We start from the raw sequence: 19,637 nt of genomic DNA, 5'->3' as shown, positions 1-19,637 counted from the left end.
TTGCAGAGGTCAGCACCTGCACTGCTATAAAACTGTTGGGGCACAGGAATAAGCTCTGTCGGTATGTAGTGTTTGGATTATGGGCTTTTATTGGAACTCATGTGGAAGTGATACTCAGTGTTTAGTATGATATTTGTAAAGAGGTGAGTAGATGAACCCTAGTATTGTAGGCAGCTTTAATTTTAGTCTTCTACAGTGGAGTCTGGAAACTCAAGTCCTTTGTAAAGTAGGACTGAAAATGAGGACAAAATACTTCCAAATATTATTTGCCATAAAAATTAACAAATATTGAACACAATATCTTTGACTAGCTACAGTAACAACATCAAAAGCATTTTCTTCTGTACATTCTACAGTAGAATTAGGAAGGAACATGGCTTGACGGAAGTTTTGATGCATTTAGAAAATGACATGGCAACTTGGAATACAGAATTTTTATTCATTTTTTTTCTGTTCAGCCATTTTGCTGTCTAGCATATAGAGAAATGTATTTATGGAATACACTGATACTTTAAAGATCTTATTTTTTGGCATCACGTTGCTCAAATTGTGGAGGAACAATATTCCTGATCTGTACAGTAAAAAATTGCTAACATCTTTGAGTATAGACACTCAGTAGTCATTCACTTAATCAGCAGATATTCAGTTGATTGAAGGCTTATGATACCCTTACCAAGACTCTATGTGAATCAAGTCATTTTGTATAAAAGTGAATAAATGTTGCAAATTAGTGGGAAAAGTCTACAGTGTAATGTACAGATTCACATTGTAGTAAGTCAGACCGTCTCCAGTGCTAGAAAATGGAAATGGCAAAAGTTTTAAGAGATATGCAGTTCTACTTTTTGTCATGTATCTTTGTTTCAGTATCTTTGAGTTGCTTTTTCTTTCTTTTTTTTCTTTTTTTTAGGAGTGTAGAATGGAGATAATTTTGCCAATTATGATTATTACAGAATAAACACACTTATTAACTAAAACACTGGAATTTGTTTTTAGTAGTAGGTAGAAGGCTTACTGCCTGTGAAAGATAATAACACGAGATTGTTGCACAATAAGATATTCAGGAGAAACTCTCAATATTACTTTTTGTAGAGAGTTTGTTAGAATAAGCACTTTTTAAGACCTTTCCACCAAGTGTGATTTAAAAATTTATTTTCTTCCTGTAGGATCTTGTGAATCTTGTTTATTGAACATTACTCAAGATAATCTGAATACAGAGTGAATAAAATGCCCATACTTGGGTTTAGCTATGAATTTAAATTGAATTAAATCCAATCAAAATGTATTCTAAGTAAGCAGAAGAAAAGCAGAGTACCATAAGAAAAAGTTAGTTGAGGAATGATGAAAAACATCGTGTAAAAAATTCCTGTTTCAATTTTCTTTGGCTTTGAAGCAAATTATGCTAAGCAAGCTTTTTCAATATAATGTTAATCATTGTGTATATATAATTCTGTTTGTTGTATATTAGATCTGTATTATAAAGTATGTTTTTCAACAAAGTTAAAGGCAAATTAAAAGCAAAAATTTGGGTAGAAGTTGGAACCTTTTTGTAGATGCATTTGTATTCTGTAAACTAAATTCAAAATAAACCTTGCCAAAAAAACCCTCAACAACCAAAACCCACAAGTGATGCAAAAGCAATCAGTCAGCTCCTGCCAGAAGAGGGCTAATACTCAGTCTGGTAATGATCAGCTCCCAGTGCCCATCTCCTGCCCTACCCATTTTTTATTGCTGAGCTTTTAAAACATTGAGGAATATGGAGTGGCAGAGATGAAGCACCACGAACTCCCATTTCCTGTCTGTCTTGGGGCAGAAGGCAAGAATTTTTCATTTTGTCGTTCTCTACCTACTCTGTTATTGATGGACAATAAATGAAATTATTCTTCCCCAAGTCAAGTAGGATTTTCCTGTGATGAGATTTTCATCTTACTTTCAATCCCTTTCTTCCTGAGGAGGAGAAGTGAGAGATCAGCTTTGTGGGGAGATGGTGACCAGCTGAGGGTAGCTCATCACAGCTGAATATTTCATCATGTTAAACTAAGCTTTTTGGAGGCCTGTGATGCAATAATATCGGAAATAGTAGTAAAAAGTGTAGTAATAACTTGTGCTATCTTTATCTGTTTAATTAGCAGACTTTTGTACCTACTCACTATTTAAGCATGAAAACTCAGGAGTTAATGATGCCTTATTAGTTTTATATGTATTGTAGAAATACAATAATTTGATTTCTTTATCTCTGTGTTTATCTGTTTCTCAAAGCTTCTCAAGTCTTATAAATGGTATCCATGTCCTCCTGCATGTCATTGCATAACCTAGTTTCTGGCAGTGATGAATGAGTTCCTTTACATTCTTATATTTTCATATTTAATTTTTCATTGTATGAATTTATTTTTATATTTATGCCCATTATTTAAAATCAGATCAGAGATTACACATCAATCAGAGGTATGACAGTCAATCAATCCCACTATAACAAGAAAACGGAATTGCTGGCTTGAATCCCTACACTTGAGTATGCTACAAGGATATGAAGAGGCAAGAAGTTGTCATGCTTAGAGGTGGTTATTCCAGTCCACAAGGCTCTTGAAAATGTCCTAGGCTGTTGAAATAGTAGATTCTTTTAAGGCTATCAAGTCATTTATCATTTTGCAACTGGTAGAATGAAGATTTCAAAAAACTGAAACTCCTGTAATGGCATTTCTGTTTGATTGCAGTTAATTCTGCCTTCATTTCCTGAGTGGTAAATGCAATACCTTACAATGGCAGACAACATTCGTTATTTAAGAGGAAAAAAAAATGTATTAAAATGCATTAAAAATCAGCAGTATTTTATACCTCCTAATGGCTAATACAGAAATGATTAGCTGACTTCTTTACATTTTGTTCCATTTTTTGTCTGCTAAATTGTGTAACACATTTCCCTTCTTTGGGCTTTTATCCTGAATGACCAAATACACACAAATAGTTGCAATCACCAGTTGTTGATTTTAGTTGTTTTTCTTCTTGGATTGGAATAATTTTTTTTACATTTAAAGCCACTATGAATAGTTACTGAGTGGTTTAAATTGTTTTGTTTTTCATGCTGCCTTATAATAATCTTTGATTTTTTTTCTGTTATAATTTAGGTAGTTATTCCCTTAGAGAGGGAATAAGAGTAGTCTTTTGGCCAAAAACTTCCTTTCATCAAATTTTCAAAATCATTAATATAGAGGCAGCTATTTTTTCTAAGATTTTTTTTTTTTGGTTAAACTTATGAAGCCTTGGGTATCTGAAAAAGTCTTGTTAACCACATCTCATAGAAGGCAGAAAACAATGAAAGCATCCAAAATTATCAATTTTTGTCTTTCCTTAATATGCAAAAAAAACCTAACAAACAAAATCACAAGAAAACAAAAAATCCTTGGGTTTTAGTTTTTACTAAACCTAGTCTTCAGTCTTCCGCATCTGAAAATACTCATATTTCAGCAGCCCTAATTTTAGCTTATGTATTCATGTGAAAAATCTCTTAACAATCAAGTAAAAGAAGAGTAATTCAAGAAATAGTATTTTTTAATCTTGTAGGCATGTGAAAGAAGCATATCAAAATATTTGCATGTTTGAAGAAGCAATGCTACACATCTGATGCAGAATTCTATTTTTCACCTGAATAACAAAACTCGCTATTGAACCCATTGTGAAATTGAATTTGAAGGCTATTTGTAATAGTGTATTATACTTTATTTAAAAAAGAATGAGTGGCAAGAATTAAAGGGAAAGCCATACATAGGATATGTTAATTTTTCTCCAAATAAAGTACTTTAATTTTTCCATGCAGAATATTTCAGTTTACGTTTAAAATAAGTTCATATTCTTCACAGATTAACATTTGGAAAATAAAGTTGATACTATTCTGTGAGTTCTCATGGAACAAGATATAGAAATTCTGTATTCTATTCCCACGAAAATATTTAAATGGTATTAGCATGAAAGAAACACAACTAGACACATTAATTACTAAAGACTGTTCAGTTAATAACTAGAAAAATGGTCTTTTCTTTCAGTATTAGTCTTCTGTTTTGAGTTTTTCTTATTTATTAAAAAAGTTATTTTTTAAGCTGCTTTATAGTATTAGCTGCTGACGATTAAAGACGTTTATTATGATTGTTTGAGAAAGATTTATTACAAATGTTAAAAATTAAAAAATCAATTCAATTTTAGGGGTACTTGCTTTAAACAGAAGCAGTAATGAAATACAGGTACTGCAGAGTGATGTTGTCAAAGTGTAAAAATGGATTAAGAAAAAATGGAGAAACTTGTCATTGGGTAGTGTTGGTTTAACCAAAATACCTTTCAGTTCCCGGAAGAGAAAATAAACTTGTTTCCTGCTTCTTAGATGAAATATTTAGCTAAGGAAACTTCCCTTGTTCTTTCTATATTGTTTATTGCATGTCACAGCATTGTTTGTCAGGAAACAAATAATCACCTTATTGGTAGCCAGATCAGTTTGGTAGTTTTAAGCCACGGTCTGACAGTGTTTTGCTGTGACTGTAAACACCAGAAAAGAAGTTAAATCACATTCAGGTTTGGGCAAATTGTTTTTTTTTTTGTTTTTTTTTTTCTCTTTTCTTTTGAATGGGACCACGAGCATTCCTGTAACTGCTCAGAACAGATACATTCCTGGGTCTGTTAGGTAGAGTGCACTGCAGCTGAGAGAAGAAATTTGGTGCATATTGAAAAAAAGTACCATATTCTGAGGAGTGTCTAATCTCACAAAATATGTCTGTCTGAGTGACTGGGAATATTTGTCTTTTCCAGAACAATATTTTATCTAGTGTTTATTTAGAAAATTGACCTAGATTTTATGCATATTGGGGATAGCTGACCTTGCTTTAAATGATGTTGTATGTGTATTATATAAGTGATTTTAATTTTTGTAGAGTTTCTGCATACCATATACAGAAGCCATATCCTACCTGTACAATTCTTAAAATGTGCATCTTTCCTTTTCCCTTTTCCCTCTGTTGGGTGAGTACAAAGTACAATTCTTGAAACTGCATCAATGCACATGCTGTTTATTGTACTGTAAGAAAGAAGTGGACGTGAGACCAGTGAAAGCAAAATCACAGGACAAACCATGAAGAGTGAAAATAAAGTTAGTCATACAGTGCTAATAAGACTGCCTCATCATGGAAGTTAAACATGCCACTGTGGAATGATAGTTGCATTTGACCTGTGTGTACTTTTTGGAGGACTTACTAAAGGACAGCAGTCCTTTTCAATATCACTTTTTCAACACTTTTATTGTTCATAGCTTTCCTTTAAAAAAAAGAAGGTCTTTAGGGCATCTTAAAGAAGTTATGCATGGACAGCTCCTGCTTTGGTAATCTTAGAAATAAACAAACAGATCAAGTTCAAGTTAAAGAACCATTTGTAGTGAGCTCCATTTCTGAGAGAACTTCCTCTTGCAGCTGCATGTCAGATGGAGGCTAAACAATAAAGGTTTTTAAATTCAATTGTCTAAAATGCGTACTTCATGGAAATGGTGATGGGCATTCTTTGGTTGTCAGCATAAGCAGGGACGCTTAGGTGCTGAGCTAGCAACTCAGAATCAATTGTGCTGTGGATTTATTATTTAATAAATTCTGTAGGCCCCTGGTTTTACAGCATGGATTTAGTCTGCTGTTTTATTTTCATACAACTTTCCTGTTGAATTAGAATTGCATCTTACACAAAGCAGTACTGTGAAATGCTATTTGCTTAAAATAGAGTAGGAATTGCCTATTGCCTTTTTTTTTTTTTTAAAGTAGTTGCTGGTTTCAAAACTAATGTGATTTCAGTTAATATGTGAAATAAAGATAAAAATGTGTTAAAACTCTATTTTAAGCAGGTGTATAAGTTTTGTATCTTTTTAACATTTAATTATTAATAATTTTTTGCATGATAGTTAAGTTTTTAAAATAATTGTTTAAGGAAAAGCCTGTATGCGTAACGTAAACCTAAGTTGGAGAGGAGAGCACTTCTTTTGCATTGTCAAAACTTGAATCACAATATCTCTATTGTTTGATACATACTTATTAAAAAAAAAAATCATAAGTTTTCTGTTAGAGGAGTTCTATGTTAAGGTTTTTAATGATGGAGCAAATAAAGTTTGTCAGATGCTGGCAGTAGTATGAAAAGATCCCTGAAGCTGAGCTCATCTCTGTGCTCTTTCCTAAGTAGCAACAGGGCGTATGTGTGCATTACAGCAGTGCAATAGGTTGCACTGTTGCAATGGTGTTACACATCTGTAGGGTACAATGCTTAGTAAAACTGTCCAATAGGTGTTTAGTAAAACACACTGCATGCAGTATGGATTGAACAAATATCACAGGACAGCTGGATGTCACAGAGGATAGCACAGAACAGCTCTAAGTAGCCGGGATCCTTGAGGTGAGCTTGTAGAGTCATAGTTACAGACAGCCTGAGGTTGGAAGATCCTATGAAATTACTTTGACAGACTGCAAAGCCATTCTATGATACAAACCCAACTGGGACACTGGTTACAGAAGCATAGGATGTTATATCTTGACAGTTGTTGTTGGGGATCATTTTCAGTACCTGCTGAGGACTGAATTTCTAAGCTGTATCAATCAGTACCTAGAACAAAAAGGAATGGATGCATTGATAACAAGTTACTCTGAGATTTGTGGACTGAAATTTATTTCAGAAGATGTAATAGGTAGCAGCTGGCATTTATTTTGAATTTCAATAAAAACTCTCAGCACTGTGTGAAAAATGAAATAGAGAATGAGGAGAAGACAACATGATATACTGTCATTTCTCTTCATATATGTATCCTACAGGTGTGATTAGCGTATTGAAAATGTATACAGTACATAATGAATAATCTTTGAGTCAGGAGCTTGAATGGGTATGCTGAAGTTCAAGCATTCTTACCTGATAACTACTGTGTTTCTGGTTATTGTTTTTTCCTGCATTGGAATTTCCAATATAGACATGGAATCATGGGCGAGGGTTTAGTTAATATCTTTATCAGTAAAGTGATATTGTTTTAGATTTTGTAGCTTGTGACTTAATGACTTTGAAATCAAATGGTGCTTTAGGTTGCAGTTTATTTATATTTTAGGTTGGACATCAGAGGGAAATTCTTTACCCAGAGAGTGGTGAGGTACTGGAATAGGCTGCCCAGAGAGGTTGTGGATGCCCTAACCTTGGAGGTGTTCAAGGCCAGGTTGGATGAGGGCCCTGGGCAGCCTGGTTTAGCATTAAACGTGGAGGTTGGTGGCCCTGCATGTGGCAGGGGGGGTTGGAAATTCATGATCCTTGAGGTCCCTTCCAACCCTGGCCATTCTGTGATTCTGTGATTATTAATTAGTAGGCATGGTTCATATACAAAACTCATAATTTCTTTTATGTTATTTGTAAGTAGGCTAATGGAAAAATCTGCAGCGAGGTTCAAAGGTAATATCTCAAATTTTTTTTTGCACTGCATGTCCTCTAATGTCATGCTGCTTCTCCTATTTCAGTTGTTTGATAGCATACTCATATATGTTTATATGTATTTTGCTTAGATTTACTTGTCAGGTTGAGATCCATGGGTCGGTAGGAATCCACTTTTCATCAAAGACTTGCAAGCTTGAGATTAAAATATGCATTTAATTCTGTTAAACAAAATTTGTCCAGATGAGATTTTAAAACTAATGTAAAAGTGATTAGCTCATGATGTCCTTTTTCAAGGTATTATCTAGGGAACAGTTAAATTACTAGGAATTTGATTAGTGAGAGTAATTGTTGTTCATCTTGCAATAGAAGAAAATTAGCTAGTCATAACTAGGGTTTTTTCTTTTTCTTTTATTTATTTATTTTTACTCATGAGGGTCCAGGAAGCAAAGTTCTGTGACTTCTCAACTTCTCTTTTCTTATGCCTTTTCAACCATACCAATCTTAGCACCATCTGAACTTCTTATATGTGGCACAAGAATGTAGATGAGGTAGAGCAGCTCCATTTGTTTTTCTACAAAGAGAGACCAAGCTATAAATGCGACCCTTACGAGCATGTTTATATTGCGAATGCACAGAGATCAAACTTTAGATATGACTTCATGGTTCCATCAGCTATTTACCTTTGACAATTCTCCAGTATAAATCCAGGAAACTCTAGAGGAAGGGCAGAGTGCAGAAACTAAAATGTGATGCAGTTTAAATGGAAGTAGATGTGTGTCTGATTGGAGAGGGGTGCATCTGTGGACTCCTGTGTGAGTGAGCACATAATACACTAAAGTGGAGTATACAGGTGCTGATTTGATTTGGATATCCCTGGGGATGAATGGCAATGATAATTTTTCTTTATCAGTAATTCTGTGGTTTGAGTATACAAGTCCTATCAGAGCTGCTGAAGGAAAGTTTCTCATATATTTTCACAATAGACACTTCATTTTATCATTTTTTTTCAAGATGATAAAGATTAATAATATCTAAAAGATTTTATAATTCTGTGTATAAAAACTTTTGCTGAATAAAGGCTGCTCAAAGCAATGAAGTTCCACTTCCACATTTGTGGTTTACTTCCTATAAAGTTATCAGTAACTATAGAACTAATTAACATTCACTGTCAATATCTTCTGAATTTGTCAACATATTGACAGCTTTTGGAATTTCATCTGGAATGCAGCATTTTGGCTCCTTTGCAATTCTTGTTTTGTCTTGTACTGGTGCTTTGTTATTAATAGTAATTAACCTTAAGCAGAATGAGCTGTAAAGACTATATTCCTTTGTTTTTCATTGACAGTATGGCAAGGATTTTATACTATTCAAATTAACTTTTGAGAACAGGCTTTTCTATCTTAGAAGTGTATAAATAGTCATTAATGAAGAGAGGAAAGCATAAAAGGATTTAGGAAAATGTAATTGATTATAGAGAGTATAACTTCAGTGACCATTTATTGTGGAGGGAGGATCAAGATCATACTTTCAGGATACTTAACTTGAATGGAGAACACTGGTCTGGTATTCAGAACTTCAGACAATTTTATAGGCCTAATATGCAGACTCTAAGAAGCTTTAGAATTCATGTCATTTTTTTTTTTTTGAATGGATAGGTAACCTCATGGCTATTGGTAATTCATGCTATGAACAGTAGTGACTGCAAAATCAGGTCTTCATCCAGGGCTGTTAATTCTTCCTATATTACTTCGGTTCCCATTTTCCTTGGTGGTCACAACTATAACTTAGATGGAAAAGCAGCTCTAGAATGCTTCTGAAAGATAAAGGATAGTTTGTAGTATCTTTTAAGAGGAACTCCTTTCTTCCTAGCCTGCTGTAGCAGGCTAATTAACAAGTTTTGTCAATGATACCTGTGGTTCAAGTCTGGTTAACCTTTTATTCCTGTTTGTCTTCAGTGGGAACAGGCATTATAGTGTGTGTGAAAAGGGACACATCCACGTCAATAGAATCATAGGATGGTTTGGGTTGGAAGGGACCTCAGAGATCATTTAGTTCCAAACCCCTGCCGTGGACAGGATTGAAATTGTATTCGTTGTGTATTAGAAAAGGAACGTTAAAAATCCTCTGGTAGAAATTAAAAACTACATTTCAATATTAGGATTATAAAATGGAAAATATTTTTTTATTATATAAAGGTCACCAGTCAGTGTTATCTGCTCCCAAGCAGGAACCCAGATATTAAATCTTTTATCCCAGTTGCAGTGAAAACACCAGTAAAAGGATAGTATGATCATCAAGATAAGTTCAGAGTTGCTTTGTCCTGAAGAAAGTATTTAAACATAGTGTGAATATTAGCAGATAATTATTCCAGTGTGATGTGGGAGCTTAATTATATTTACCAGAGGGAAGTTATTGTTTTGTACACATGGGTACAGAAGAGGGATTATTACATAAACAAAAGAGTCCTTCCCATAAACATGAGAAGGAAAAGCAAAGAAAATGGAGAATTTGGAGTACAAAAGATTGAACTGAGATGGGAATCAATCAGGCAGCAAGAGTTGCAATGGAGAGGCCACCATGGATTTACTTCAGCCACTGAGTTTAAAATAAGAACATTAGAGTGGAGTGTTGATTATGATTCTCCTCCAGTTCAAACTTAAGGAGCTTTTAATGATGCCTTTTTTTGTGTGTGTGCTTCTGGAATATTCCTGTTGTGTACCATAACTGTAGTATTAGTTCAGTCTTTGTTTTGAATGATTTCAAAGCATTCTTTATATTCTCAAGAGTTCCAAATATATTTAAGATTTTAATGTGCAACTACAATAATGTTTTCTGTAGCTTGACGTTTAAAATTAATGGAATTTTGCCACTGCTTTTCCTATTGGTCAGAATTTTATCTTGTCTAGAAGGAATGTGTTGATAATGTTCTGTGTTTTATAAAGGGACATAAAAATGGTTGACTGTAATGAGTCTTCTCAGACTTCTGGTTTTAAATTGTCAATAATCTGTGGTGGAGAGCATCTATTGACACATACAAAGTTCTTAACTCTACAGAAAATAAACTAAACATACGAAATATTCCACAAAGGATTGTAATTGAAGTAGTATTTTTTTGTATAGTGTATAGGAAGTGTGTTTTGATATGGTATTAATATCAATGAAAATTTCATTACTTATAACGTACAATATGGGTGAATAAATCACATTCTCCCCTTTTGATTTTATAGCTTGCACGTGCAGTGGACATGCAAATATTTGTCACATGCAAACAGGAAAATGTTTCTGTACAACTAAAGGCATCAAAGGAGACCAGTGTCAACTGTGAGTACAATTACATGTAGCCTGAAATTATTGTCATTCTATAGTAATATTTTTCTCTTAAAAAAAAAAAATAATAATAATAATAAAAAAATCTTTGTATTTTGAAGTTCAGTATTATTTAGTCACTTCTTAAAGAGCAACATCAGAAATCTTAGTAACATTTTGTAACATTAGTAACCAATTTTTAAAGTATTGTAAAAGGAAACAGCTTCTTTTATGCGCCTTGTGGATACTAAGTTTAAAAATATCTGCAAAATTGGTAATTATATTCAACATGTTTGTCAAATATCTTGATCTACATGATCTACAGGATTGATCTAGAGTAATTAGATTTTTAGAATTTTAGAAACATCTGAATGTGGACGCAGTATTTTAGAAGATTTTCCACATCACTGAATACAGAACGGATTGTGTAGATCTGTAATGTACAGGTAGTTTCCTGTGTTTTGTATTCAAACAACTTATTGTCTTTGCTTAGAGAAGGAGTTTGCAGCTTGAGATAGAGAGAGAGGACTAAGAACAAGGAACAAGTGAAGTGAAGTAGCTTGTTAAGCAGGACAAATAACACTAACTATGAACAGCCTTACATTTACGGATGTTTCTTTCAACTCATTCTATCTAATACACAGAGATACCCAATTAGTATTTTTTTGTGTTTTTTGTTAGTTTGTTTTATAAACGTTAAAGGTATAAATCTTTAGGGATAATAAAAATTCTGAGGAGCAGCTGAGGGAACTGGTACTATTTAGCCTGGAGGAAGGGCTCGAGGGAGACATTGCTCTCTACGACTACATCAAAGGAGGTTGTAGAAAGCCAGGGGTTGGTCTTAGTCTCTTCTCCTAGTCAACAAGTGATTAGACAAGAGAAAATGACCTCAGGGTGCTCCAGAAAAGGTTTAGGTTGGATATTAGGATAGACTTTATTGAAAGGATTGTGAAGCATTGAAACAGGCTGCCCAGGAAAGCAATTGAGTCACCATCCCTGGAGTTATTTAAGAGCCATATAGATGGGATGTTTCTTAGTGGTAGGCTTGGCAGTGCTAAGCTAATAGTTGGACTTGATGAACTTAGAGTTTTGGTTTTTTTCAACCTAAGTGATTATATGATTCTAAAAAAATATACAAAACTATTATCCAGGAGAAAATAACCCTTATGTTCAAAACCTGTTTTGAAAGTGTCGTATTATATTGTCAGAGTATATATGCAGTTGTTGTCTTGAAGGTAAGGAAGATTTTTAAGTCAATGCTTTACTCATATTTATTACTTTATAAATGTTCTTGATTCAAACAAAGCGTGAATACTGTTCTCCACATCTCTAGATAAAATCATTTTTGCCACTTACTAGATGGACTGTTGTGCGATCTTAGCAGCAAACCTGTAACCATGTAATTTCTAGAATAAGGATTTCTGTGAAAGTTTGAAACTCTAGCTGTGTGAAAGTTAGATTTATATTCCTGTCAAGAACCCTATTGATTAGAAAGCATTAGCCGCAGGGCTGCATGTTATCTCCCTCTCTCTCTCCCTTCCTTTGTTCCTCCTTCTCTCTTGTGATTTCATAGCTGTGTGCCAGGTGCAGTACATGTTGTGCCTTAGGGCCAGAGGTTTTAGGAAATCAGGGAGACCCTACCACACTTCTTCTATTTATTTTTTTCTCAGAGTGAGAGCTGTAAGAATCTGCAGAGAAAACAGTTTTTGTCTTGGGACTGGCAGATTGTGTGCTCTTACTTGCTGATTTAAAAAAACAAAAACAACAACAAAAAACAATGCATGAAAACAAATCTGTAAGACTTTTCTAATGAAATGTTAGTGAAAATAGTTTTTAGTGTTTTTTTCATAGTGTCTTTTATGTAGTTGTAAGAAGTGTAAATTTAAGAGTACAACATTTAAAGATCCAGTTTTTTGTAATGAAAATTTAATATCTTGCTCATTTTAATCATACTGAGCTTCAGACAATTTTTTTGTCATGATTCTGAGGAGGTAGAAGAAATACTGTTTTTTGTCATGAAAATCCTATTTATTTGGTGTACAGAGAAAAAAATATGTATTTAGAAACATCCAGCTGTTCTCTCCGGTGTAAAAACATCTTCCTGGCTGTGTAATCCCTCTCACCAAACAGACAGGTAAAAGCATTCTGAGTAAAAGACATCATTCTGTTAATAGCACTGCTGCTTTATTTGCTTATAGTAGAGTAAATCTATTCCCCATTGTTTCTTCTCAGCATTCTCTTTTGTGCTTTCCAGTAGGGGGAAAGTTGACCATAATCATGAAACAAATTAACTTAATTAGAATTTTATCAAGCATACACACACAGATTGTAGCTGCTGAAAGCTGACTAAAGCAGGCTTTTATATGTGTATCGAGCGGTGCTTTTCTAACACGAAGTTCAAAAATATAATATACAATGTTTTAAAATACTAGAGGTAACTGTATTTAATATTCTTTGCAAGATTTTCCCTTTCTTTTGCCATTTCATCATATTCCACCATTACTTTTACATATAGGGTTTTTGACATGAGGTTGTTTCCTCTTTGTTCCTGCTGAGTCTGGACATTAAATTATCCATAGAGATGAAAACTTCTGTTCTTTCCATCCCTACATGTGTTACTCTGTTAGCTCTGATCTTTCAGGGAGAATTCCAGCAAAATATGATATGCAGATCTGTGTGGGTTTAGTGTCTGTGTCTGTTCTTTAAGTCTATGAAAATGTGATCTTGCTTCTGTAAGGAGAAAGGTTTGAGCCCTCAGCTAGTTAGTGAACAGCTAGATTATTAGGCTGCTAAGGAGAACAATAAAATAAAACTCCCACTTCAACACTGAAGATGTTTTAAACATTCTAATTTTCTGCTCTGTTTGTAGATAACTGTTACTAGATCTATCAAGGACTTCAGATGCTTTATTTTATTTTTTAAAAATCATGTTTCTAGCATCAGTCATTTTGCTTTAATTGTAGCTTTCATTTAAATAACGTTTCTAGTATCAAACCTTCAGAATATGATGCAGGTGCAGTCTAATGTCTTAAAAACTCACAAGGCAAATATCAGGAACTAGAAATGTTTGTTATAGTATGTAATCTAAAATTTGAAGAAAAATAAAGCTTATGATTTGGAAGGGGCTTTGTGCAGTATTTTTAATGAGTTTTGGCAGTATTGTATATCACTATCTGCCTTTCTGTTGATTTTTCTCACTGCAGTAGCCTGCTTCATGTTCTTTGCTATATTCAGTGTATGGTGTGTAAAGTTCAGAAGCTCTCTGGGATCTCTGAACTGTGGACCCTGTAGATATGAAACAACACTTTTCATAAGAATTGTTACATTGCAAACATTGCATTTTATTCAGAAAATTGCCCAGCTATAAAATGGAGAACTGGAGTTTGAATATCCTTTATTATTCCTGAAAGATTTTCTCAGTGAAGAAATGAGAAGGAGCTACGGGTTTGTGGAACAGTTGCCAACACTTACTTAGCCAAGAGCTTTGTATATTGGTATTTTATTGTGGGTCAACTGTGAATGTGTTAATCTCGAGAGTACTGCAATATTGATATTGCAGTGTAAAAGTAGTTATGTTAGCAAGATGTCTCTTGCTAGGAGCAAAAATTAAAATGTTACACGCAATTTGCTTAGATCTTCCAATGAAATATGTCTTTTGTCTTTCTGACTTCAGTACTAATTGTTTGGAAAAACGGGAACAGTTTGTGGAAAGAGAATTTTTCTTTCACAAGAATGAAGTAATTTTGCTCTTGACGTTTAAGTTAGATTATTTTCCAAATGACTGTATTTATGTATATATGTAGTGGGGATGATGATAATGGCTAATTACTCTTACACTAGAGAAAAAAATGGGACAGCCTTTGCCACATGAAAGACGTATAGAGGAGAGGACCAATAGAAAGACTGAGTGCCATAAAACTGCTTTATATCTGAGTATATGATGGTATCCAGTGAAGTTGTGACCTTAGCGTCTATTCTCATTTTTAGAAAGCCGTTGGTGGATTCTGAATCTACTTCTGTAATGCAAAAAACAGATAAAAGAGTTGCATGGGGCTGGCTTTGCATGCTGCTTGTGTTCACGAGAACCTTAACAAATAGCATATAGATTGTCCTGGATAGGATAGTATCCGTGGGTTAGTCTCTGCTAGAGCACTTTTTTGCTTTTATTGCTAATGAATTTCAGTGTCTCACTGTAGTCAGGCCCCATGTACCTTGTCATTGTAAGGTTTCAGTGTCTACTACTTCCACAGTCCAATTTCAGCTTTTTTTTGAGTTATTAACTGGTCTACCTGATGTCATGAATGTCTCGCATCTGTTTGGTGAATGTTCTGACTCTGCTATTTCTCTTCAGAGAAAGTGTATATTTGCCTAAGTCCAGTAAATGCTTTGGATCTGTAGTTTTTAATTATTCAGACTTTAAGAGTTTTATATCCTGAATCTCAGATGACAATATGTTTAATCCTCTTTTCTAACTCAAAACCTCAGTTCAGATTTTAAAAGTTAGAATATTTGATGCAGAAAAGAAAGGAGAGAAACAATGATACAGATTTCCAGTGCAGCTTGAAATTGTTTGTGTATTCCTACTGCTTTGATCAGAGATGAGGGATCTCTAAGTACAGATGGGAAAAAAAGAAGTTGGTGGCTTTTCTGGCTACTCACCCTGCTTAACAGAAAAAAACTTTCTACTGAGTTGAGAATAATAAATCTGGATATTTGAGGGAGCAGTTTTTGATATTTCTTCTATATGCTGCGAAATAGTAACTGATTACGTTCAGTGGGTGTTATTTTATAGTATCTGCATCATTATTATTATTGGTGAATATTTCTACCTAAGTCAGTTGTGGACAATTTTAGCTATGGAGCAGAAGGGAGGAAAGAGAGATTTCTTTTTGGAAGGAGAGCATTTAAAGACAGGATTTTTTTTTTCTTTTTTTTTTTTTTTCCCAAAGATTTAAATAAGAGACTCTTCTGGAAATCATTATAGAGGACAAAATGTGTTCTGTGGCACCTGCATTCTTAATGCATAAGCAGCCCTGCCGACTTCTGTTTCAATATTATCAAATATTACCCTTTGAGTAAATTATTGTCCATTCTTTTATTTTCCATGCATTGGAGTTCTGGGCCTATAATATATACCTGATAATCCATTAGCATGGTAATTAGTAATTGATACAAGAATTGTTATTGTTAAAACATACATCAGTTTTAATCACTTCATCATTAATGTAAGAAAAGCCAACTAGGTAGCATTGGGAAAAGAAAATACCACAGTGGTAGCACAGAGCATTCTGTAAGGTATTGGTGCACAGTGAAGTTTGAAATTAAAATAGTTCCTCTTAATGTAATGGTATGGGATACTCATGAACAAAATATTGTGGCCTAGTTTCACTTTTGAATACGATTTCAAAATTTTACAAAGCAAATGAAGCTATTTTGTCTTGAAAACATTTACTGATAGATGTACCTATCAGCTTTGGCTTGTGATATTTATTGGTTTTATTCACTAAGAAAGGAATACAGAGCTGGCTTTAATACATGAATAAGGAAATGCTAAGTCAGAGGTGCACTGGTGACACCATTTGTTCTTTAAAATCTCCTGGTGATGGAAAGATTGCTTTTCTTCTGCTCTTATGGTTTCTAATAGAAGTAATATGCATCTTCCTACTGCTGTTTTCATTTTTCTGTTTTCCCTTTTAGTCAATTGTATACCTTTACATATAGATGAAAGTTTAGCTACAATAGGTGTATTTCTAGTGAAGTTAAAAACATTTTGCTTCAATTTCTTGCCAGTTATTAATTTTAAATTGCTTCAGTAGTTGTTGAGCATGTTAAAAAGAAATTTTCACATAAAGTATTCAAATTATGCATAGGTGGAACTAAAACCTATATTTTGGTATTAAGACATAGGAATGAGAAATGTGCTACATTTCATTTCTATTTTTCATGAAGCTTCTGATAATTGTATAGAGTAAGCCAATCAATTACATAGTGTTAAATAATGCTTAGTGAGAATCCTAACTTTTGGGAGACTTGCAATTACAGCAAACACGTTTTCTTCTATAGGTGAATATGCAAATATTTTGAAGTCATGGACATTTTCTTATATACTGCATCTGCTTTCCATCTCTATGCAGCTGCTGCAGAAGACCCTGTGCTCAGTTGCATCCCTGTGGCCCAAGTTCAATAGGCAGAGCTTGGAAAGCTGTAATGCCTGAATGATAGGCTAACTGAAATGATATACTCTTTTTCATCCTGTTATGAAGATAAGAATACTCTGTGCAACATTTTAAAGAGAACAATCAATATTTGATGTGCAAAAATATATCTTTGCCTTAGTATATGCATTATAATCAAAAAGTACCTATAATATTTTACCTTTTATAATATAAACTAACAAGAATTGACACTAAAAGCAAGTTTCCATCATATGTAAGGTATTTTTGGCAAATAAAAACAGAGTGACAACAAATAGCATAGAACTTATCCTATCTTACAAGCTAAAAGATAATAATTTCTTAACATCAGAAATATTCCCTTATGTTTTTCATCTTTTGTACTGAATAACCAACTTTAGAAAGTGTAAAATAGAAATTAAGCTGCGTAACCTTTCCATGCTTTGATCTCTGTATTATTTTGTGGCTGAGTTGGGGGTGAGGAAGAAAGGTGATGTTCTTTATCAAGCGCATGAGATAATGGGGCTGGAGAGCTTGATTATGAAGCCATAAAGCAATTCAAGAGCCCTGATGATATCCTAAACTTTAACAGTGATGCCCAAGTGGTTTATTAGATTATCACTTCAGAAGGATTGATTTACAGATTTAGTTCTCCAGCTTCATCTGATATTACAAGAAAAGAAATTTCTTCAGCAATTTTAAAAAAGAACAAAGTGTCAAAAGTAAGTACTTCACCTGAAAAAGCTGTTTTAAATAGCAAGGAGATTCTGATTTAAAATCAAAGCAGGTTTATAATCGGATATGAAAATGTGACTACACTATTCTGTCATTACTGTTACGCAGAGCTATGATAAATGGAGTAATATTAAATGTAAGCAGGAGGCCAGATAGACAGCAGTGGGATTGCCAAACATGTCCGAAGGGCTTACTGTCCCCTAGGATAAGTTGTTGGGCTGCTCACAGAGAAGTGACAAGAATTATAAGGGAAAGGAACAGTCAGAGATGTTGAAAGAGATTTAACAAATCAGTTTTCGTAAAGGAGGTTTAGCTTAAAAATGAATAAATAAATAAAAACAATTGGCTTGTGAATGAGTTCTCATGAGATCCAGAAGGAGATGAGGACCACAATTACTTCTTAACAGATGCTTCAGAATGACTCTGTAATCCCGTTCTTGTTTAGGTCATTTTATCCTTTCTTACGTATGGTCTTGGTTTAATCACAAATTTGGGCCTGGATCCAGAGAAGTATTTAACAGCACAATAAGGCCTTGTTACTGAAGTTTAAGAGAGAATGTTTGCGGTTTGGTGTGCACCAGGGTCTGCATGGTTTACTTCTGCATTATTCTACTCTTGGGTCAATAACTGTAAATTATCACATAGAGAATGGCAGCAACATTTTCACAAAAGTAGTTCAGAAGTTCCTCCCATTCTCTCCTGATACTTTGCTTATTCATTTGTTTTCTTTCTCTTTACTGTTTTTGTTTTCTAGAGTCAATAAAGAAAGTCTGAGGTAAAGTTGAAGGTAGCGAATGGTGACTGAAAAAAAAAAAAAAGGAAAAAATAAATTAAGGCAATCAGTTCCTCCATTAAAGAGAAATATTATCTCTCTATATTTATGAACAAATGAGAGATAACAGCATATCTGAACAGCTGAAGGATTTTACTGCTCTTCAGTGCCATCCATGCAAAAATAAAATACTTCTAAGATTCTGAAGTGGGAATTCAGTGAATCCATTCTTTGGAAAAGATAATCATTATTTGTTATTTTATTTTTAGAAACTGTACTTATTGTTGAGTATTACTTATGGATTTTTTCAACTAGTTCTATTTAAATCACCCTGATATATACAAAGTCAAATGCATTTTCCAACCCTGCTTTCAAAGTAGATAAAGGATAAAACTATGTAAGGTTATAATTGTACATGTTTTCATCATTTTTTATATAGACTTTAATTAAATCTTTGCTATACTATAATTTTTGGGGGGATTTTTTTCTTGCTTTGGAGATGAAGTTTTATTTTCTTTTAAGTATTTACTCTTCTTGGTGTTATATTCTTGATTATTTAAATCAGTAAAAGCAAGATTGTTTATAAAATATTCTGCCATTTTGACAATGCCTTGTGGTTTAGGACTCTTCTCTGAAGCTATTTTTAAACTACAAGTATAGGATCATGGAATGTTTTTTCAGTTATATTTCCTTTAAAGCTAAAAAGTCCAGGAGGAAATATGTACAAGCAAAGATGAAAGGATTAAAATTGTAGTTAAGAAGATGACATTTTTTGAGCTTATCTCATAATGGTCACTTGAGAATTTTAAAATTAAAAATGTAGATTTCATCCAAGGTTGAGGCGTTTGCTATAATGCATCAGAATACTCTGAAAGCATTATATAATCAGAGTGAATTTTTTGGAATTTTTCCATTCTCATCTTGCCAAAAAAACATTTTTCTCAGAGTGCATTTCTCCACTCCATCAGATGATTTCTCTCCTTTATTTATGGAAAATGTGATAAGTACTTTGTTTCTCATCAAAGTTTCAAGTGACGTTAAAGTATTTTGTTTTTCTGATTTGTGTGCAGTATTACAAATTATAGTGTTTCTTTTACATAAATTAGAAAACCGGTCTAGAAACAGGAAAGAAAGAAGGGATGAAAGTAATTCAGGGTAGGATTCTACTTTAAATATTTTAGAAATCATCATAATGTAAAATACATATATATATTTCTGACAAATATTTTAAC

At 33.6% G+C, this 19,637-nt stretch overlaps 1 protein-coding gene across 10 annotated transcripts in view; it reads left to right on the top strand.

The window, feature by feature from the left end:
* ATRNL1 (attractin like 1) overlaps positions 1-19,637 on the top strand; it is a 425,431-nt gene that overhangs the window by 123,738 nt on the left and 282,056 nt on the right. For all 10 annotated transcript variants that reach the window (XR_008205315.1, XR_008205316.1, XM_052678077.1 and 7 more), the window contains exon 20: positions 10,647-10,740. Coding sequence is in view for 8 of the 10 variants with exons in the window: in XM_052678077.1 (XP_052534037.1) it covers positions 10,647-10,740 (94 nt within the window). In the remaining 2 variants the exon portion in view is untranslated. The remainder of the gene's footprint in view (positions 1-10,646; positions 10,741-19,637) is intronic.

Source organism: Tympanuchus pallidicinctus, unplaced genomic scaffold, assembly GCF_026119805.1.
Source record: "Tympanuchus pallidicinctus isolate F22 unplaced genomic scaffold, pur_lepc_1.0 scaffold16, whole genome shotgun sequence".
Classification (NCBI taxonomy): domain Eukaryota; kingdom Metazoa; phylum Chordata; class Aves; order Galliformes; family Phasianidae; genus Tympanuchus; species Tympanuchus pallidicinctus.
The sequence above is the reverse complement of the archived record's forward strand: the minus strand, read 5'-3'. Positions and strand labels throughout refer to the sequence as shown.